The 23,301-nt window shown below is 41.4% G+C and overlaps 1 protein-coding gene across 1 annotated transcript in view; it reads right to left on the reverse strand.

The window, feature by feature from the left end:
• Window positions 1–23,301, reverse strand: part of celf2 (cugbp, Elav-like family member 2) — a 157,819-nt gene that overhangs the window by 121,537 nt on the left and 12,981 nt on the right. The window contains exon 2 of the mRNA XM_026363445.1: window positions 1,084–1,119. Coding sequence (XP_026219230.1) covers window positions 1,084–1,119 — 36 coding nt within the window. The remainder of the gene's footprint in view (window positions 1–1,083; window positions 1,120–23,301) is intronic.

The following is a 23,301-nucleotide window of genomic DNA, read 5'->3' on the forward strand; positions in this document are numbered from 1 at the left end:
CTATGCATCACTGTGAGCACTGAACCTCAGTCTTCTTTTATTTTTTTTTGTTTGCCACTGTATCATAAACAGATGGGACTTATTTCATCAACACAACATTTATGCTTCTTTACTGTTTGTCTGCTAAGTTGCAGTCCATTCAACACACTCTCAAATATGTCCTTAAATGTGCGAGTAAAGAAAGAAAGTATATGAGAAGAGCCCAAACCATCATGAACCCAGTGTTGTCAATGTGCCTTGTGTAATACAATGTGTTCACACAGAATACTCCATTCAAAAAACACCTGAATAAAAGACCAATGTCAACAACTATTCAATATATATACACAAAAACACTTAAAACAAAGAAACAAAACATCAAATGCAACAAATCATAATGGTAATGGACACACTTGCTGGTGCATTATGGATCCTATAAATGTTTATGAGACTATTATTGGGGCCTTTGGTGGAAAACCAGTTGCACTTGTAGTTCATGCAAACTGTAATGGTTAATGGGTGTTGCATCAGTAATTTTTATGTGTGATTCTAATTCAGATCATAAAGCATTATAGGTACATCATTATTCCATATGAGTGTTCCTGTGATGTTAAATGGATCGTACAAGTGGGAAAGTGTCCCTTCACTTTCTGCCCATCTTCTACAGTTTCTCCTCTTGCTGGAAGAAATGGGGAGGTGGGGGACTGGTGGTTTTCAGGGCAGAATATTCGTCCTTCTCTTGTTAACTCTGCCTCAGATGAGAAATAGGTACTGCTATTTTAAGATCGGCCCTTATTTAAACCTTCTTCTCCCCTTCTCCCCTCCCTTCACTTGATCTGTCGCTCTGTCGCCAAAGGGTTTAGTTTAATGACCCTCCTCGGCTGTAGATCTGAGCTGCGTCACATCTCTCCTTTCCAATTTCCCCTTTTCTCTCTCTTTATTTCCTTTTCACTCTACCTACCACCTAGTCTCATCAGCCTCCTGTCCTTCTGTGTTACACCCCCACCCCACCCCACCACACACTCCATGCCTCATTGAGGATGATGCTGAAGGGAAGAGGAGTGAGTGGCAAAAGGGAGAAAGAAAGAAAAAGAATAACAGTACCTTTGTATCGGTCCAGAGAGGTCACTGGCGTCCTGCCTGCAACATAAGAAGACAAAGAGAAGACTTGTGAAAAGCTGCAAACATAAACTATACTGTATATACATAAAAACATTTATTAAAACATGAAAAGAATTTACACAACATTTAGCTACTTAAAAAAGGATACCACCACATTTAGAGTCAAAGAATGTGTATTTAAAAGTCCTTTCATTCCCACTGATTGAAACTCTTACTCTTGCTTTTCGTTTGCCCTTGAACAAGGATGAGCTTCTATTCATACTACAATTGGGAGTAAGCACCACAAGTTCAACACGTGCAGCACGCGGGAGTAACTAGGTACATGTAATTAAATGACAAAATAACTACTGGTCAGTAATTCTATTAGGACAAATTGAGAGTGACACCACAGCAGCATGGCGGCTTACAAGGAGCAATCTCTACGTCTAGATAAGCTCAATTTATTTTATTTACTTGTAATAATAATAACATGTAATACATGTTTAACAGGGTAACTAGTAACCTATTGAATTTCAAAAGTACACTTCCCTACACACACACACGAGTGATGCAAAACACTATGGTAACCTCTGACAGTAAGCAATACAAGAGCTCATTTGCGAGTACTATGTGACGGCGTCAAAAAAAATAAAACAGCATGTGTGACTGCTTCACAAGAAAGTATCAAGGATGTTAAAATATACAGTATATAGCGTTCATGAATAAAATGAGCATCTAGTTTACTCGTCTAGCACATACACACCACTGCTGATCTCACAGCACGGACAAGCAAACGCAAAAAGCATGGATTGGCTCTTATTCTCCGATTTTACGATGATGACACTCCGCTGTCAGTATGATCACAGTAAGAAATTGCCTCCATGCTGGAAGTGACAAAGCAGCAAAATCCTCCTAAATGGCAGCAGCTGAGCATTTTGGTGTGGATAAGCATTTATAGGGGATTAGATTTGTATTGTTTTAACTACCTTATTTAAACATAAACACTCTGCACTGCAACCCCTTCCTGCCCTATAATCTCAAATCAAAGAATATCAAGGAGATTAAAGTAGATAATAGAAGTGACAAAATGTACTGTGAATCAGATAATCATTAGTATTTATGCAATAAATGCACAATAAGACAAGACGTTATATGACAATCACCAGGGGCACCAGTGTGCAAGGCTGCAATGAGCTGCAGCCACTGAACTCCCACTGAACACACATTCTGGCAACACTTAGACAGTGCTTCTGCTAAGGGTTTACCATTTTAAATATGTTTTCAGTTCTCTCCCAGAGCATGACTGCATCATTTGCAGATCATGCCCAACTGACTACTGAAACTCCAAACTGAAAATGTGGCGCAGTAGAAGAGCTTTAACTTTAGTTTTGCTGCTTTTGTGGACCAATGGCAGTAAAACAGTTGGGCACAGATGAGGGTAGAGTTTCTGGAAATATGATAAAATCACAGGAAGATACTGGCACAACAAAACACACACACACTCACACATACTGAGCCATCTGAATAGTAAATTGGTCTTGTCTGTCCTTGGGAACAGTGGAGAAACTTGTTCGTTCCACTGGGTTTTCTCCATAATTCCCTGCTGTTTCCTCTTTCACTCTCCTTCCTTTTTTTTGTTTTATCTCTTCCTCCAATCCTCTGCTCCTCTTCCACTGCATGTAAATAAATTGGTCCCCAGACCCCTCTATTAGACACTGTATGTGTGTGTGTGCCAACATTTTACTCAGTGCAACATGGACACACAAAAACACACACACACAACCCACCAAAGCTCAGAGCTGCAGCGAATCAGCCCTGATTCGATGCCACAGAGGTAAATAAAATAATAAGAAATTAACAATGCTGTCATTAATAACCAGTGTGTGTGAATATGTCAGTGTGTGTGTGTGTGTGTGAGAGAGAGCATGTTATGATGAAATGCTGAGAAAAAACTCCTTGCTCCTCCTCAACACAGTAACCAATCACTGCTATCACCACTCTTTGCATTTCAAAGACACGCTCTTGTCTGTTTCATCTCCAACCCAGCACACTCACCCTGTTATCCTGCTGCACACACACACACACACGCACACACACACACACACACGATAGCCACCTCCGCTTCAGTCCATTTTCCCAATGCTATGAATTATGAAAAAGGGTAAATGGAACATCAAACACACACTGCTCACACTTGCAGGTTTACACACCACATACACACGCACATGAAGAAGATGCTCATGAAGTACAACATGTAAAACTCCACTACGTTGGCCGTCTCACATGTTTTTGAATCTACATATACACATGCAGCACGTTTCTTCTCCTCTTACTTGTGAAGTTGCGTTTTACAGCTCGATTTTAAAACACTGTTAAATGAAAAAGGCAAACATTAAGAATAAAGCTCCTCTTGTTTTCTGCAGATGAGATGAGGGGTGATAAAATCTGACAGAGCCGGAGTGACAGGATCTTAGACTCATAACATGGGTTTTAAAAACTGCAATACTTACAAATACGCTCTAACTTATTTATTTGTTTCTTGTGGACTTTTAAGTGACAGCAGAGGATATGGACTCATTTCCTTAGTTTACTCTGTTTTTGTTTTTTATCTTTGCCTGTTTAGGCATGTTGCATATTTCTGCTAATGTCAAGTTCTGCTTATATTCATTCTAATAGAACTGAACTGCAACTTTACATATAAAGTCTAATTAAAATCAGCATATATGGTGATCTTGGTGATTGTGAACTGAAAACAGCTCTATGTGTTGAAAACACCTCTGATAGCGTTATTCCAACAAATGTTCAGCAGGAATAACTTAGCGTACAAGTACACACTGGATTACTTCAATACACGGACACCACATTTAGAAGAAAACAGTTGAGTCCTGTGAAACAGCAACACTTTGCAAATAACATTTTTTTTAACATATTTATTTGTCGTATTATTTTGAAATTCAGGTCTTGGACAGTCTTTTACTCCATCAACATTTTCTATTCTGCTGACAAACTCTGACCAGAATCTTTTTTAGCTTTCCCACTTCAGAGCTACTCACATAATAAACACATCTCTTTACAAATTAAGTGATGATTTTGTTGAAAACCAAAAAGCTTTTAGGTCTGATTTCTGGAGTATCAATTGCCCCTTGTTCATCTGCATAAGCCAACAAGATTTGGGTCAGAATTGATCACTGGGATGGAAACAGATGGTACAACAGCATCCAGGTGGAAACAAGCCAGACTTATGCTTCACGACGGACAGCTTTTTGGCAGCGTGTATAAACTAGTGCACACAGTCCTGCAAGCCTCATGCTGCTTCTGGCCTGGCGGAGACGTAAAACGAAGCTGAAACGTGAGGAACTCCTTGGGCGACGGTGCCAGAGCTGCCGCAAAGACAGAGCAGGTGGCAAGACCCGGCGAGTACCACAGGCATTTTTGGACACATTGTGATTAACAGAAGATCTGACACAAACACACACACTTACACACACTCTGCACTAGCACTACATGAAGGGAGACACCATGAGCCAGCTGTCACTGCACTTCTGAACAACATCGATGACAAGAGCATTCCCATGTTGAGGCATTAAAACAGATTTCCCCTCCTACTCTTGCTTTCCTCTAAACACGCGCTCAAAGACACATAGGAAGTGACATGGATGCTTCTATCATGGGAAACAATGTTTAACCCTGTGTTAACACACTATCAGTAATTCAATAAACCAGGTTTTAATGCTGGTCAGACTCCAGATTAATATTAATTATAAAAAAGTATCTGAAGTATTTCCGATATAAGCACTTACCACTTGAAGTGAGGATGTTTCTTTTCATACAGCCTCCACCAATACTGCAAAGGTAAAGTGTTTCCTTGACCTCATAATACACATGCATTCTTCTCTACACCCTTTGCCAGTACATGGCCCAGAAACTCTTGGATTCCACTTGTCATGTAAACAAGCCACCCATTTTCCAATTTGATGAAACCAAAAGGAGCCTGGTTATTTAATTGCATGTATGTAGTTTTAATGAACAAGTCAATGCTGCGAGTCAAATATGCAGTTTGAAATGGAAAAAATCTAAATCTCTAACACAATTTTGTCCAAGGTGATGCCACTAGATTGAAAAAGCTGAAAAGATCTATATATTTAAGAGTGTGCTTAACAAAATGACTTCAATGATTTGTTTATGTTTTCAAATACATTTGATTGTGAATAATTTTACCAGAACAAGTTCGATTTGTTTCTTGGTTGTTTTAAAAGCCTTGAGAGCTTCAGTCTCTCCTTCTCTATCAAACAGTTTTCTTCCCATCACTGTGCTCGTCTCAGCAGCCCATCTGTCATTTTAACACTCTCCCTTTTTAACACTTCTCTCCTTCTCACCTGCCAGCCTGTCTTTCACATATACACAGGCGGGTTCACATACAGTTCCCACCATCAACACACCCAAATGCACCCATCTTTAAACACTGATAAATACATTCACACACTTGACTTTCACACCCTCTTAAACCTTCCCACTTTCTCAGTCTTCTCTCTATCGTAGGTGTGTACGTATATGTACAGTGGATGTGTGTATGTGCTAGATCTTAAGATGACGTCAGCTGTGGGCTGCTGGACCTCTTCCAGATGGATCTACACTCTCACATAGGGGAATAAGTCTTTAAAACAGCCGTGCCAAAGCCCTGAAGGTCGAATTTGACTGGACGACATCGAGACCTGAGCGGCACAAACAAGCTGCCATTTCATTAATCATCCTCTGACCGATTCTGCATTTATAATGTACGCTGGCATACGTATGTGAAACTTTAATCTTAGATTTTTTTCCCCTCATACGGGGATATTCCACCGATGATCTAGAGCTGTGGTAAACTTGAATTTGCAACTTCATTCAGTCAGAATGGATTTTGAAAATCCATAGAAACTTCTCAAACTGTTCCTCCAGCATAAACCACTTCTGTCCTGAATAAAACAAAAGCTTTTTATGAGGTAATAGCCGATTTTGATAACACAACAAAGTCAAAAGAGGCGTTAGTTGGAGCACAAACTCAAGACAAGCAATAGAAATGTTGATGAAAATGACTGTAACAGGGTTGTTGATTTCATTATGGAAACTGGTCAAGTGTACACCAACTATAAAGACTGATGCTGGACTTGCTAGAAAATTACCACACTATCATGTGCAGCAGTAAAACGGTGAGGTGCTTTGGAAAAGGTGGCAATGCATGTGTGCTAAGCAGGAGTGCATGCGCTCATGCATGCATGTGTGACTTATTGAGGACGTTCAAATGCAGTGAGAGCAATGACCTGTGTGGGGAAGGGTGAGCAAAAGCAAAAAGCGGTAGTAGAGTATTAGGCCTAATTTACCTTGGGATATTGAAAGGTTATGCAGGCTGGCTGCAGCAAAGTTACACACACACATGAAGAATTGCAGTGTGTCTGTATGCACATGTGTGTGTTTCTGAATGATCAATGCTAATTGTGCAACAACCTCAAATCAGTGAAGGAGAGGTTCCTGAATCATCCATCATGTCTCTCTGAGGGGGTGAAGACCTCCCCCTTTTCGTCTCTCTCTGCACCTCCTCCTCCTCCTCTTTAATAATAACTCCCCCTCCATCCACCTCCTCCACTTCCCCTTCTCTTTCCCCGTTTAATAACAGCGCAACAGATCAGCTCCATTAGCCCAGACCTCCTCACACATGCAAATGAGGCAGGCGTTATGGAGGCATGCGTCACGCATTACTGATGCCGCCCTCCCCGACCCGTCAAAACAATAAACTCTGCATGTGTGTGTGTCTTGAAGAGAGTGAGAAAGAAAGAGAGAGGGGTGCGTGTGTGTGTTACAACAGTGGTTAAATTGAGATGCATTAGAGTTTTGATTGGGGCGACGGATACAATGACAGTTTGTATGGAGCAGAGAGCGAGGCCATTATCGGGTGGCCGGATGATAAGTTCATGCAAAGTGAATATGGAGGAAGGACAAAGGTTGGAGGAGACAGGATAGAGCAGGGAATTAGATGTGAGAAGCAGGGCTAGTTGAAGAATATTCAACATAACAGCTGATTGTGCTTTAATCTGCTCTTTTCCAACTCATTGGTTTGTTTTGGGTTGGATGGTCTAGCATTTTTAAGGTCTCTGCTCCTGTAAGTGACACTGAAAGTATAAACACCTCATGGATTTGCTTTACAACAGTTACTGGCTGCAGTAAATTCTAACATGAGCTATCTTGTAATGCCCAGCATTGTCAACGGTTGGACTGTCTTCAACAAGAACATTCACACAACATGTATGTTTACTGTCAGTATCTACAACTGAAGCAGAGGTAACGACGTGAAAATGACTCATGGAGGAAGGTGAACTGGATGGCTCATTGTTCACTAGAGGTTTGAGTGAATGTATTGGTGGAAGGGTATCGAGGTAAATGAATCACTGAGGATCAGGTGAATAGAAATGCATGCAAAAATGTATGAATGGGAAAACATTTAAGTGTTTGAGTGTTACAAATGTTCTTCAGTGATTGCAGACCTGTAGTACGCACATATCTTTGAAAGGTGTTGACAAAAAGACTAATAGGGAACCTCAATCACGTCTTGCTGCCTTGTTAGCCTTGACGGATGTGCAACATAATTGGGCTGAAATGATGGTTTGTCATAATTGGAAATAATTAAAGCTCTTTTGTGGCAATGCTGTTCCATCTGAGGTTTTCATTAGCAGGTTCAATAGTAGAACCTTGCTTTTGTCCACTTGAGAGAAGAAAATCAGTCATTTCGTTATCCACCTTCTTGTTAATGGTCTTTCAAAACTACAGATTTGACGAATAAACTTCACTTCCCTAAACAATCATTCCTGGCAGCCAGTCAGTGGTCACTTATCACAAAGGCCTTGGTGACAAGGTGCCTCATAAAAGGCCACCATATCAGATCTATTGCTGTCCATGTGAATGTGGACCGATAAAAGAAGCCGGGGGAATAAATCAATATCATGAATGCCAGTTCATCAGATTGGGAGGTAGCTCAGACAGCAAAATGTCAACCACTAATCTCTTTAATAGTCTGATATTACATTTTAATCCCAGTCTGATTCCTTCACTCTTTCGTTCAGACTGTCTGCTGATGCCTGTCAAGAAGTACAACCGCAGAAGTAGGTAAGTAAGGGGAGGAGAACAGTAAATAGAGAAAGAGAGGTATCAAAATAGAGTGGAAATCAGATGGATTAAAGAGATGAAAAGAGCAGAAGCCAGACAAAAAAAAAGAAGAAAGGTGGAGAAGAGGAAGAGAAATGGTTGGTTTATGTAGTGTTCTGGCATGCTGCCACTTCAAGTCTGAATTTACAGTGTTGGGTGATGGACTGTGAGAGACCAAGAGGCAATAAAGTGTTGTCGATGAGAAGTGAGGACAAATTGATATGATCGTAACATGTCACATTAAGAACAGGCCTGCCATCCATCCACATGATAAAAGGCCTCCTTCATTCTAACATTAACACCACTGCCATTGATCTCAATGCTTCACTTAACCAACCGCTAACCATTTATGATAACTATTATTATTGAGTTATGCACATGATAATGATCCATCAGTGCTATCAGAGCTGAGGAGTCCAAAACGAAAAGATAACCCTCACTCATTTGTTGCACTGACAAGCCTGGATCATAGAGGGAAATTAGGTAGAAAAGAGAATTATCTCCTTCAATTTTGCTCAGTTATGTTGTAAAATAGCACGATGGTGATGAAATGACAAAGTGGGAGGACATGGTGTGTAAAGCGCCACGGTTGTTAAGTATGATTTGAAGAGAAAACTTCAGGAGGAGAACGTACTTCACCCGAAGGCAAAAATCCTTCCTACTACTATATTTTTGTTACCAGAAGGATGGCGCACTAATGCCTTCAGAGGGAAACCGAGAGAGAGCAGAGGAAAAGCAGCATTGACGATAACACCAAACATGCTTTTAAATCACCCTTGAGCAAATCAGTAAATCAATATCAATTAGGCTGTGAAAGAGCCCAAATGGACAACTGGCTTTGTTTTAACTAATGAAGTCTGTGGAGAATCCAATCAGTCCTGCCCCCCCCCACACACCCCTCACTCTTCACTGCCACCCCCACTTCTCATTACCACCATGACAATATGGGAAAAAAAGCACACAGACAGATACGCAAACTCAGAGGCACTTACTGTTTTGGATTTAAGCTATAATTGGTGTCAATATGAGTGTTTTCTTTAAAAATGTTTTAGTGCCTCGCTAATATCACCGGCCTTTTATATGATAATATTACAGTTTGATTGAATATTGATTGAAACAACACAGCTTTCAAAACCCGTGTTTTGCTGCGTTGTGCAAAACATGAAATACAACTTAAAGTATTGCTGCATTTAAATTGAGTTGGTGTAATTACTTTGGCAAAAAAATCTTTGGTTTTACTGCTGCAGGCAATATACAGTATGTTCTACTTAGTGTGCTTTGAGTGTCCTGGGAGGCAGATTTTGTTACACTGACACAGAGTAAGGCTTGTTGTTCACCTCGGTTTCCAGTCTTTGTGCTAAGCTAAGAGTCTACTGGTTGCATAAGTACCAAACAAACAGGAAGATTCTTACTTGTAATCAGATTTTACCTTAACTCCTCTACAAAAGCTGTTCCTTTTACTGTGACCTGATCTAAAAGTGTTCATGTCGGTGTCACATCCTTTATTCAAGGTCGTTTAATGGGCTTTACAACCTCTGTAGTGCTCGCTTTTTAGCAACCCCCATTTAGATACAAGTAAAAGTTTAAAAAATCCTGAGTGTGATGATTATTGACAGATTGTATGTTGTAGAATGATCTCCTGACCTGGTGTAAACCACCTTCTTTCAGGCAGGTAACGTTCAACGTTTCTGATTATCTTGTAAATGTTCCATATGTATGTTGGTACCGTCCATAAACTATGAACAACTAAAAACAGAAGTTGCTGAAAGTTTAAGGAGTATACTTTATGTCACTGCTACACTGATTTGAATATAGTTTTCACTGAGTGACACACACAAACTACCACATTCCCAAATACACACACACACACACACATCATCCCTGGCAGGCAGCATGCAGCGAGGCTGCTCAGGGTTGCCATATCATTTTAAACATCCATCAGCTCAGCAGAGATATCATATTAGCTCCTCATCTGCATACGGCGCCGACAGAATGACAAACGAGGGATAGAGCGAGGCAGGAGAGAAAGAGAGCGCTAGAACACTCTTTCCTCCTCTCCTTTCGTTACATCTCTTACATGGCTGCCTTTTACCCCTCCGCTTACCTCTTTGCTCCCTCTATCTCCTTATCCATTCCTTCTAACCTCCTAAATTGGATCACCACTGCCGGCAGCGCGCATGAAAGTGTGTGTGCGCATTGTTGCAGTGTAATCACATCTTTTAAATGGAAAAGGGGATGAATCTCAGGAGGAACGATGACCACTGGACCCATATCTGACTCCCCAGTCTCCCCAATGGCTCTCTTTGTATCTCCGTATACTCCATCACATTCACTTTCACTGAGCAATCTAAGACTACTGCAAAGTTTTCTAGCTTACACCTCCCACCTCTTTTACTCTCCAACTTTCTAACCACAGCTCCTCAAACTTTCTGCCTTTTTACTTTTTGCTAGTATCTGTAATTGTCTCAAGTCTTGTTTTTTCTTTGGAAGCCAGAAAAAGGTTGGTTGCCGCCACCTTATCCACTCTTGATTATTTCAACATTGTTATATACAAATGCACAATGCCTCAAAGCAGACGAAGTCACCAACTTCTAACCATTGAATCATCATCTTATGTGCTGTACTGTTATAAGACCATGCGACACATATCTTTTTCCTGTTCCTGGCACAGAAATGACATAGCTACCTCTCATGTTTTCAGCTTCAGCTACTTTGATTAGTCTACAAATAGAAATTAATGAGCCTAGAATAACTGACTAGATATTATTGTAAACTCATTTGTCAGTGGTTCTTTAAATAATTATCTAACTGTATTGAAATCACACCCAGTGCTCATTTCGCAATAGTTTACACTTTGAATCCTTACTTATAAGCTGGCCAAAATCCAGTTAATAGGAATTACAACCCATTAAAATAAAGTAAACGGACAATTTCATGTTGTCTTTAATGACTCTTTCTACTTAGTGTGTTCAGTTGTGCCAGGTAGAAATGACCCATGTGCTTTTACTGCTAACATATAACTCCGAAAAGCACAAACATGATTTAAAAGCACTATTACAAACCCCCCAAAGATGCACACTGGCTCAAATTGATGGGCTGCTGCATGGTTCCAAAGTGCAGGATTTTAAGCAGTGGGAGCTATTGGTTCTTTTTAACGGTTTGTTTTAGATGTATGTAGCCAAAACTCTCTTGAAAGGATTACTAATTCTGAGTAAATTATCCAGATTAAATTAATCAAATTTACTTTGTTAATAGTCTTGACTCTGAAACAATCTGACAGAACTTATTCCATTTGCCTATATACAGAAACAAAATCATGAAACATGACTAAGATGTCATTTTAAAACATATATTTATAGTTTGTTCTTACAAAATGTGCTTTAAAGGAGTTCTGAAATCCACTTGCACTACACTGTCCTGAACTCTATATATACTTTCTCTCTTCCTCTCAATCTCTCTCTCTCTCTCTCTCTCTTTCACCCACCCAACGCATCCTTCCCCAGAAGTTAAGAGTGAAGACGAGTGACGACGCGTCATTTGTCCCCAACCCTTCGAAGATACAGACATAACAACTAGTTGAGAGTGGAATGGGCGATATCATACAAAAGTAGAACAATATTTAGGAACACACTGGTATACAACATTGTGACAATGGTTCCCAACGCTGCAACACAACAGAAAGAAAAAGGCAGAGTTAGAGAAAGGGATGAATGCAATAGTATCCTCAGATCTGAAGGCAAATCCCCCTTGGTGTTAGTTCTGCTCGAGTGGCTGGCACTGACACATGAATATTTCATACTGTTGATGTTTAAATCCCATCATTTGTGATGCGGCGTGTGAGCGTGCGCGAAGATTCATTGAAATGAGGAAGAAGATGTGTGTGCGTGTGAGAGCGAAAGAGGGAGTTTGTTGATCTATAATGCATAGTTTCAGTAAGTTCACTTGTGATTCGGTCTATTGCATCTGTATTTCAGTATTGTGCAAAAAGTGGACGTGCTTCTGTGTTTGAGCGCCTGTAAGTGCAGCTTTGCAGCTTGCCCTGCGTTAGCTCATCCATACTTAACTCAAGCCATGGCACATAAAAACACAGCTAGCGACATGCATATTCGGGAACCCCATGCATAAACAGTATGTCAACACTCTAACATCGAGAAGAGTGTTTACACAGTTGCTCTTTCTACTCTCAGGTCAATTCAAACACTACAAAGCCAATTAGTGAACCAGTTTCAGAAAATAGTTCAGAATCTAGTCTCTAGAGCACAAAACTGGAACACAAAAGCAGTCATTCCCCCCTGGCAGGGACACACAAAGACACGGTTTCACTCCAGTTGAGCAACAGGATGTGAAGACTTGTGACTCTAGACACCTAGAGTCACAAGTAAAAGTGATGTCGCGGTTAGCAATTTATTTTTTTGCATAAACTGGTCATAAAATCTGATCTTCACTAAAGTCACAAATAGCAACACAATATTTCTAAGCTGAGAGTCATGATCCTGTATATAAGACCTGCACAACGTCCAGGAGGAACCATAGTTCTGGCACGTCTAGTCTTAACATCTTCAGTGGGTTGAGGTCTGGGCTCTCACTGGGCCACTCCAAAAGGTGGATTTGGGGTCTCTGAAGCCATTCTGTCATAAATTTATTTCAGTGTTCAACATCATTGTTCTGCAGCATCATTCAGTTTCTACTGAGCCTCACTTTGTGGACAGCCACCCTGAAAATATCCTGTAGGAGAAACATGATAAACTTGGGATTCATTTTCCTCTTTACGATGGCAAACTCTCCAAGTCCAGATGCAGCGAAGGAGCCTCAAATCATGAAGCTCTCTAACCCTAACCCTCTATCATACTTCGCCAATGGGAAGACGTGTTCATGTTGTTTATGGTGGTTCTTTTTACTCTTTACTCTAAAGTTTGCCAATGACCATCCTGACACACTACAATGCTACAGGGGAAAGGATTTGTTCTGAAAAGAGAACCACATGTTTGCGGTACGTATGGATTCAGTTTATACACTGGTTTTTACACAGTATTCCATCGACTATTACTATTTTAATACGGCTTCACGGTGAAAAATGCATTTAAAAAATTTACTGAAAACTTAAGTACATGTAAATGAAAGGTTGTTTGAAACCTTTACATCTAAAACCCTGTTTTGATTTAATCAAATGTAGCCCCGTTTTGACTCGGATGACTTCTGATATACAAATAATCAAAACAGTGCTTCCTGGAACATTCACATCAGCATTGAAATTGCTTTCTAGTTTGCTTTCTTTGTGTAATGGATGGAACAAACCTTTTTTTGTTCAGAATATGTGAGGTGAATCAGAGCATTTGATAAGTTGGTATTTGCCATTGCTGGTTTCATAAGGTTGGCTAAATGTGTTTAGGCGTACAATATACACATGTGAAGTCCTCCCTGTACTTAAACAAAACAGATTTATGGAGTGATATGGACATGAAAAAAATAAGATCAACATGAAATCAAATATAAAATTCAATAAGTAGTAATAGGTTTGATGAGTGTGTTATTTTATTGGTCTTGTTTAAGTTGCATCACTACTGATGTAACTAGCAATTTGTGAATCACTTAGATTTTATTTGTAATTTATGGTTTTATAAATGGATTAATTTATATTTCCACTTATCTCTCTCACTGGGCTTCAGTCTACATTACAGAGCCACTCAAAGCACAGCAGACAGCTTCTCTTCCATTTCGTCTCTCAGACTCATTACTCCATCTAGGACTCTGCCTCTTTCGAACCTAGCCTCTGCTACTTGCTCTTTTTTTCCAGGTAAGCTACAGACTCTCTGTTCCGACTTCCAAATGCGCAATTTCCCAGCTAATAGAGTGTACTCAGAAATGACTAATCGAATTGGAGTTACCTGGAAAATTAATTTACCATTATGTTCTTCCAAAATTGTTACAGGGAGGGCCGGCAACCTTGTGTAGTACCGCCGCAGGGGAAAGTAAACAATTAGAGACTCGATGACTAATGAATTCTGTGATTAACGAGTGTGTCGGAGGTAAATCTCTACAAGACTGACACACACGTGTGAGCGCGTATATGTACAAACTGTTACACACTCAGAGTTAGGCGCTGCTTATCTTTACACAGCATTCATGGTTGAACTGAAATATTCCGCTCCTCTTCCGAATTCTTTTTTTCTCCGACCGCCAACATCCTTACCCTGCATGGTTAAGTGAAATAGCTGGCATATCCACTCACAGATTGGGACTGATAGCATGTGTAAGCTCTAGCAGCGTGGGTATACATGTGGAAGCGAAGAGAAGAGTGAGAATCAGGATAGGTTGGTGTGTGTGAGAGAGTGTGTGTGTTGAGAAGAACTGAGATAAGGCCAGTGTGGTTTGTATTACAGTCTTAGATAAAGAAAAAGAGTGGTGGGGGTAAGATAGCAGAGCGCTGCGGAGGGACGCACCTCAGTGGCAACACATATGCTTTTACACCACTGGAGAAACTCAGCGTGCACAAAAAGCTTAACTTTGCAATTAATTTGTCCGAAAACAACAAAACCCGAATGGCTGAGGCTCAAGCCCAATGGATAGAGTCGCATCTGGGGAGAGGGTAATGACAAATATAGAGGGAACATTAGGATTAGATGAGTCTGTGTGTGTGTGTGTGTGTGTGTGTGTGTGTGTGTGTGTTCACGTGAATGTGCATGAAATCCCCAAAGCAAAAGCCACGGGCTTAATTGAAGGACATAGTGGCATAGTGATAGATAGAAAGAGACAGAGGAGACAAATTGTGCATTGCTCTGTGTATGTGTGTTTGAGATGGAGTCCCATAGTGGTGTAATGACTCCCCAAGGGAGCAGGACCTGGGGCTGAGGCTCCCCTCTGACACCCCCCTGTCAACCGAGAGGAGGGATGAAGCAGGAGAAGGAGGAGGAGGAAGAGGAAGAGCAATGGCGGAGAAAGAAGATGATGGTGGCGACAGCTGTCGGCTCCTCGGGACAGTAATTGGTTGGCTGAGAGAATTAGTATACACACACTCGCACATGCATGCACCTAAGGCTGAACATTGGCTAAACCCACCACCCAAAATCAATGGTGGCACTCTGAGATGGTCATTAGCCACATCCCACTTGGCACAAGCACTCTGCCACCAAACCCTCACACCCACTGGGGATTTCTGGCATACAGAGCAGAGGTCTCAGGATGAAGAGGAAACGGGTGAGGAGGGTGAGGTGGGCTTATTCATTGTGACACCTCCAGTCAAATTTCAGTAAACAAGCCATCGGACCTCCACACTCGAAACCCAGAGCTGGAGTGACAGCTCCAAATCACACATGACAGCTTGACTGACAGGTCGGTATGGGCAGAGGGAGGGATGGAAATATGAAAAATAATAAGCTGCAATATTATCCAGACAGGAGCTGGAGAGGGGGGAGAAAAGGAGGAAGTGAAAGAAGGTGATGCGAGGAGATGATGGTGGCATGGGCTGCTGCAGAAAATACAACTATATGTTGAAATGCGACTTTGTATGAGTTATTTTTTTATTACATTGCAAATGTAAGAGCAGAAGAATCTCTTAAAAACGTATAAACAAGATGCAAAAAACGATTATGCTTGTTAGAAAATAGTAAAAAATAGTTTAAAAGACTCTAGAGTCTGGGCTTTAGAACAGAATCAGGTCACTTATCACTTATTACAATCAAGATATGCAGAAGCACAGCACACTGAACCTTGAAGCAGGTGGTCTAGAGCAGCACAAGACCACACTGGGTGTCACTCCTGTCAGCTAAGAACAGGAAGCTGAGGCTGTAATTTGCATGGGCAACAACACTGGACAACAGAAGGTTGAAAAAATGTTGCCTGGTCTGATGAATCTCAATTTTGGCTGCAATGTGGAAGGGTCAGAATTTGGCATTAACAACATGAATGCATGAATCTTGCCTTTTAGTGGAATAATTATTAGACAGAAAAAGTGCACTTAACCTGTACTTTATTTCATACATCACCTCGTCTGTATGTGAGTTACTGTGCAGCAAAACCTTCGCCTGAAGTAATTTTAAAGTTCAACAGAATATATCTTTTACATTATATATGTTTTCCAGACAGGGTGGAACAAATGTTTGAAATAAAAATGAGACCACCATCATGGTTTAATATTAATGATGAAACATATCAATCATCATTTTATCATCTGTCTTACAGGAGATGGATGAGACGACTGTGCCACATCTAATTTTTAAAAGGGGCCAGTACTGGTGGATTGACATCAGAGAAAGTTTAAAACACAAAGGAAGTGGAAAAGAAATGAGTCTTTTGTGGAGTGCAGGTGATGGGAGGGGAAACAGAGGCCAAAGGAAGTGGAGAAAGAGGGGTTAAAATGTGAGAAGAGAAGAGGAGTGCAGGGGGAAAAAAATTCAATATATTTTTAATCTAGCGGATGTAATCAGATTATGCGTCTGCCAGGAGCGACGTATTTCATAAGGAATAACCAGTTTCAGGGAGGGAAGGGGAAGCGGAGTGGCGAGGAGGAGCGGTGGAGATGGGCACTTTGGCTGGCCGATCTACATCGACACTGACAGATTCTAATAAATGCGCTGGGAGGCGCCCGGAGAAACACAATGCCGTGTAATCATTTTATCACGACAAACCGGAATTCCAATGCTGTCCCATGTGAGCCCAGCCGGGGGAAAATTGAATTAACTGTGAATTGCTCATGCTTGGGGAATGGGGAAGAGAAAAAAGTGGGAAGGGGGAAAGAGGAGAGATAGCGGGAAAGTAGGAGGGAAAGAGGGAAGGAGGAGTTTGGCCTGCTTTAGTTTTGGCTTGGTTACTGGTCTCTCTGGGCTCAGTCGGCTACGTGAGGAGCTCTGGTTTCAGCAGCTGCTAGCTAACGACGCTAACTCAGCCATCCAATACCGACACACTCGAGCCCCAAACGACATAGCTGGGCCGGAAACAGATTACACACTCGTTAAATGAGATGTAGACGCCCTCAATTATCAGAGGGTGGGGACTATTAAAAGCATCACACCCACGCTCATCACGTACAGGTGTTAGCAATAGGAGGCTCGTGACGAATTTGACACTCTGAAAGTGTAGTATAATCTTTATGACCACGTACTGCACATTATCGGATCTGTTTGTAACTGTGGGACACAGTATCTGAATATGTGTCTACTACAAGCAATATCCAACCTAAGAGAGGATAGACTTATTATCTCCAATGTCTAATCCAACATTTACAGCCTCCGTCTTGGTTTTACCAAGATAAAAGCACATGAGAGTGGGCTCAACTGCAGCCCAAAGGTGGTGGAAATGCAAATTTCAAACTCATTTCCTTATAAATAATAAACTCACATTCGGCTTTATAACCTTAATCCTTGATAACCATTACATTTATCTTAAGAGTAGCCAGAGACGTCATCATTTATCACATAACATTCACATTAAAGCGTAAACCTGCTAACCAAGTGTCAGTTTTTAAAAGGTTTATTAACTAACACTTCAACTCTCAAAGAATTATTTTGCCTTTTTAAACCTAAGCCTCATCTGAATTCTTGAATCCACCAAGTTCAAAAAATGTCTTCACTCTGATGGAATTTGCACATCTTCTTCTTTCTTTATCTCTATGGAGGTATTTTGTGCTCTTGAGGATAGAAGTAAAAGATCATACACACAGAAAAAGAACAGGATCTGCCCTGCTGCGGCCTGTGACTTCAGATTAGGGGCTGTCAGGGTTCCAGGGTCGCTAAGGATACAACCCAGATGCTGTAGCTATGCAGCAGCGTGTCGCTGTGGAAACGGGAAGTGTTGACTGCTGTGAGATAAAGGGCTTGATTCTTCCCCCCGCTGAAAACACCCCACAAAGGCGAGAATATGGAACGACTGAAGAGGAAAAATTCACATACACACATTCAGATACCAGTGTGTGTGACGTGGTATGTAAAACGTGTCCTCAAATCCCTTACACTCCTACGCAATGCCTCTTTTTCTTCTCCTTCAGCTGTCACTCTATCACTGCTTAATCATTAATATCACAGCTTTGACCCCAGCCAATGAGGATGAAGCAGGGATTTGCATAATTAGCCCCACTTGGTGGACAAGTCCCACTCCAGGCCTTATGACAGTGTCTTTAGAGGGCTCGCTCAATTTCACAACTAGGAGACTGTGTACAGTTAGATAACGGCAGCAGAGAGGAGGGAAAGAGCCAAACAAATGACAAGCACACAAAGGAGTGCATGTTGTAGGTGATAAAGTGGTGGTGCCCCAGGATAGAGAGGGGTGTTACAGTTCCCATTATTTGACTCAAAATGTTAAATGAATGAGCTAACTTTTAAGTTTCCGAGAGATGACAATGTCTCCTTTATTGTAATTTCATAATGATGACTACATGAAGCTCTGGGCAGAGGAAGGTTGTGCATCACACTCGAAGTCTCATAGCTAGAAAGGCTGCAGTGGACACTCAACTGACTGAAAGCTCTTGGAAAGCTCTTGTAAATTCTTCTTTATTTGAGAAATGTAGCTCTCTTGACATTGATTGCATAACTTTTTATTGACAAAAATCATCTCCTCCTTAAGCCACTGTAAAACTCTTTTGCTGAATTGAGTAATTAAAAAAGGCTTTTGGCTCAGGCATTCAAATTAAAAACTCTTAGATGAGTATTTGGATGGAAAGTCAGCTATTGTCACTGCAGGGAAACAGATAAGTGGACTGGAGAAATGGATGTAGCCTTATTTCGATTGTTGTTGCAGAATTATGCCCCCATCCAAACCATCCATGACATCTGGATTGATTACAGCTGAACAACCAACAAAGCAACGAAAGTCCATGTCCTTAAAGCAAGCAGAGCAGAGAGGATGAAAACATGTAGGATGAAAGAACAGACAGATGTAGCGGGGACTAGATGTGCAGAGGAATACCATTAAAAAAGAGAGCTCAGCAAGCGCACGTCCAGACAGAGTGGTCTGAAACCCAGGGGATGTCAGCCTTTATCACACCCACATGCACACACAGAAACACACACTCAAAGTGAAGCACCTCTCGTCCACTTGACAATCCCCCACACCATTAGCTCTTGTAAAGATTTCTTTATTGGTATATGTCATGCTCTGTGTTTTCCTAGAAAACAGCAGTGCCTAGTTATGAAGTAATAGCCTTAATCAGTGGCTGGCCTCATGCCTCAACCTAGGCTTGCAGCTAATTCATTACTGTTTGGTTTTCTCCATGGATACAGAAGACATCCCAAAACACTCCCACTTTATGACAACATGCCCCAAAAGGAGGAGAAATGAGGCCCTGAGTTGTTCGAGAGGAATCAGGGGGTTATGTAAGTTAAAAACGTCTGGTGATACATGAAAATCACATTAGGCTGATCACATCTTGTTTTGCTTCATCTTGACTCAGCTGGTGTGTGATGAGAAAGAAAGACAAGCTCTGAGAGCAGAGCTGGAGACAAGTGAAAAGGAGAGTAGGAAGGGGATGACCGGTGAGTCAAGGTTGTTCCCACTGTCAAAAACTGTTCCCAACAAAGTCATTTCCTAAGAAGGAGCATCTCCACTACTCCAATAAAGTCCCAGCAGAAGCTACAAAACCAAACAGAGAGCCTTTTTGAAACTTTAGACAGCGAAGGACATCTGTAGCCAAGCTTTAAGAGATGGTACGTGGGAGCAAAAGTCCAGCTGTGCTTTCTGTCTCTTTGTTGGAGATTCAAACAGCAGGAAGCAGGACACATATGAGCCCATACAGCTTTCTCAGTGTGAATGTATTAAGCTAATACTTCCCGGCTAACAACCATCATGAAACAAAGATTAACCAGAGCATTGTCTATGCTCTGCTCTAATAGGGTTCAAGAGAATGAGACTAAGTGAGCTGCAATTGACCCGTGATAACCCAAGCACTTCGTGGCCCTTTCTCCTTGTTGAGAAAATATACTTGATTAAGCTCCGAGGATCAAAACATTGGACAATTATACATAAAAAACTTTTTTCAAGTACAAGTCTAACCACAGCATCAGAGGGTTTTCATAAGGTTGGGGAGGATAAGGCTGTAAATGTCACAGTATTGATTTATAGGCACTCTTAAAGTAAGGATGGCATGTTTAACAGTAAACTGAAGATTTATGATACAGACAAATCCTATTGGACGGAAGTGAACATTTGAGACTTAACACCTGCCAATGGAGAGCTGCTTCAAGGAGCCATGTATAGAGCTGGCACATACAGTACTTTAGTCATAACACTGTATCCACAAATGGCAGCTGGCCACATACTGGAAATGTGGAAATGTGGCTGGTGGTGAACAAAGAAAGGCGGTTGTTGGTGGAGCAGGGCAGCTTCTTTGGGTCCTACATTTATAATGAGCTGCAAAATTTAGGTACAATGACAATATTTTGTAGAATTGCAGGAAGTAGTGTGACCTTCAGGTATCAGCTACGAGGGTCGTAATTTCATGCACCGAAATGGTCTTTTGATATATATTAAATATTGTTTATTGTGTCAGTCTGGCATCGTCTTTCTATACATTATACTACTCTTACAAACAGCAGCTTAAGCCTGATATCCTTCTCTTTTGCATCTTTTGAACTGAGGATTCGATTGCAACTGCTTCATGCTATTCAAGCACTTTACCTGCTGACTACTTGAGAGCGCTGTCTATAAAAACATTAATGGGACTTACATCCATGCTTCAAAGAAGTACTGAAACGGCTCCTTCCATTTGCTCTATTGCTCGGTCTGTGCTACATCTGTAACTCTCTCAGCAACACCTTCGTCCTAGCCGCTGCAGACTCAGGTTGAGACTGCCTTGGATCAAATGTGGAAGTCGAGCGTGAATGGTGGAGAGCTTCAGGGTAGACTCTTAACTGTCTCTTCCTCTCCCCTCCGTCTCATTCTCTTTCTGCAGGAGTCACTTTAGGCCGATCAACCTGCATAAGAGTGTGAAATAGCGGCCCTGGGATCTCATCCATCAAATCCGCATAGAAGGCCCTGAAGGGGCCCCGTGTGGAGGACAGTAACCACATCTGATATTGCAGTAAAACAATGAAAGAACCAGGCTTTCATCTTCACAGGGATACTATCAAATTAAAGATGTCCATCATGGATCACTTCAGTGGCAACCAATATGATTTGAAAGATCACTTTAGAGTCTGCTGCCATCAGCATGAATCTATTTGTGAGATTAATGGCTATGAGCTTGACAACAAGGCCTACAGATGGTCCATGGTTGGTTTTCTCTGTTTAATATGGCAGCACGGAGCTCATAGTGCTAGTCTCCTCTATAGCCCTCTCCATCCCAAAGAGCTTTAATCTCCCACTGGGCCTCTGAGCGACCCATTCAACACACATTTGCATATATCTGCATATTTCCCATTAGGCTCCACTTGTTGCCTTTTCATGGAAAACTCGGATGTGGTGATGATCACCCTTGACGGTAATGGTCCTATCTTTCTCTGCCTTTTTCATTCTTGCTTTTCGCTCTAACTTTATTTCACATCACCTCCTGATCCCATGTTTCCAATCTGCAGTCTCTCTCTCATTCTGTCATAGCTGTGATCCGAGTGCAGTATGGAAGTCTGATCCTGAGACAAAGAAAGAAGCTCCCAGTTAGATGAGTGCTGCTAGCTACAGTAAACTATTTGGGTCCACTGACAGCCTCCAGCCTGAGAGAACACAACAACAAGACAGAGGAAATGAATTCAGTGCACAATGACCACGACTGAACCAGACTAATTAGATTAATATGTGATCAACTATTCAATTAGGCCCATTCAGCTACAGAGCTCTAGAGGTATGGATACATGCAGATGAGTTGAGTGAGCACAGATTGGATTGAAGGGTGGCGGTGGTGGGGGGCATCATAGTATCTTAATAAATTCGACTGTTTATAGTTATGCAGTCATTCTAGAGTAGACTGGATACTTACAGGAGAGTGGATTAGTGTTTTGTAGCACAGCCATGATGGATGGAAGTAGCCTACATGACTGTAGAAGGCCGGCTTTTGAGGTGCACCATGCTGGTGTGGATCTGAGATCAGCTTTAGGGTAGTTAAAAAAACTTTAAGTGATGTCAGTGAGTCAATTTTGCTTTGGTCTCTCTCTTTTTACAAAATAAATAAATAAATAAATGCTCCATTGTACTGGGGTGACAGCTGGGAATGGCTCCAGTGACCCTGCAACCCTTAAGAGGAAAAGCAGTTGAGATAATGGATGGATGGTTGGATGGATGGATATACGCAGGTGCACATAAACCAAAAGTATTGGAATGGCTACACCTCACTGGGGGTTGTCAGAGTTTGCTGAACTAATGCTTTAAAAAAAGTAAATGCATAGATCAATATTTTTAAATCACATTTAGCACCACCTATCTGACAGCAATTAGTCATGAGTGTACACGAAACACTATGTGACCGCAAAAGCCTTTATTAGCTTTCTATTATTAGTATAAGTGAAATGCTATAAAAAAGAAAGTGCACTAGAGAAGGTGGCATTCACCAAAAAGCTCAGCATCACCTTTCTCCGGCTGCTTAATTTTCTGCAGGGCGCTAATCAAGCGCCTGTCTCCACTCATGAATTTAGAGGGAAACCTCGAGCATTTAAATGCGCATTTAATTGCGTTGGTTCTGGAAGCGTCGTTAAGTAAGAGCTGGGAAATACATTTCTTAATGCGACTTAGTGATGCCCGGCAAATCAAAGACCATCAAGCGAATTAATGAGGGTGAGCGGCGAGCGCATTAAGAGTAGAGACGAAGCGCCTTCATAAACAAATACATATCTCTCAACTAAACAGCAGGGACAGAAGGATAATGTGGAAGACGTAATAAATAGACTTCTCTGTCAATAGGCATGGTACGCTATCCATTCCAGCACAATGTGGCCCACTTTAATAGTGTAAATACACGCACACCTTTATTCTGCTGTTTTTAAAAAGGCAGACAGATGCTTCTTCAGCAGCATTCCTTTGCTCCTGTGAATAGAGCTAAGAAAGCTTCTAAAGAAGAGAGGAACAAGAAGGATGTGGGGGAGGTGGCGCTGGCTGGGAGGGGGCAAAGATGAAAAAGTGGAGAACTAGAAA

This window comes from Anabas testudineus, chromosome 23, assembly GCF_900324465.2.
Source record: "Anabas testudineus chromosome 23, fAnaTes1.2, whole genome shotgun sequence".
Lineage (NCBI taxonomy): Eukaryota > Metazoa > Chordata > Actinopteri > Anabantiformes > Anabantidae > Anabas > Anabas testudineus.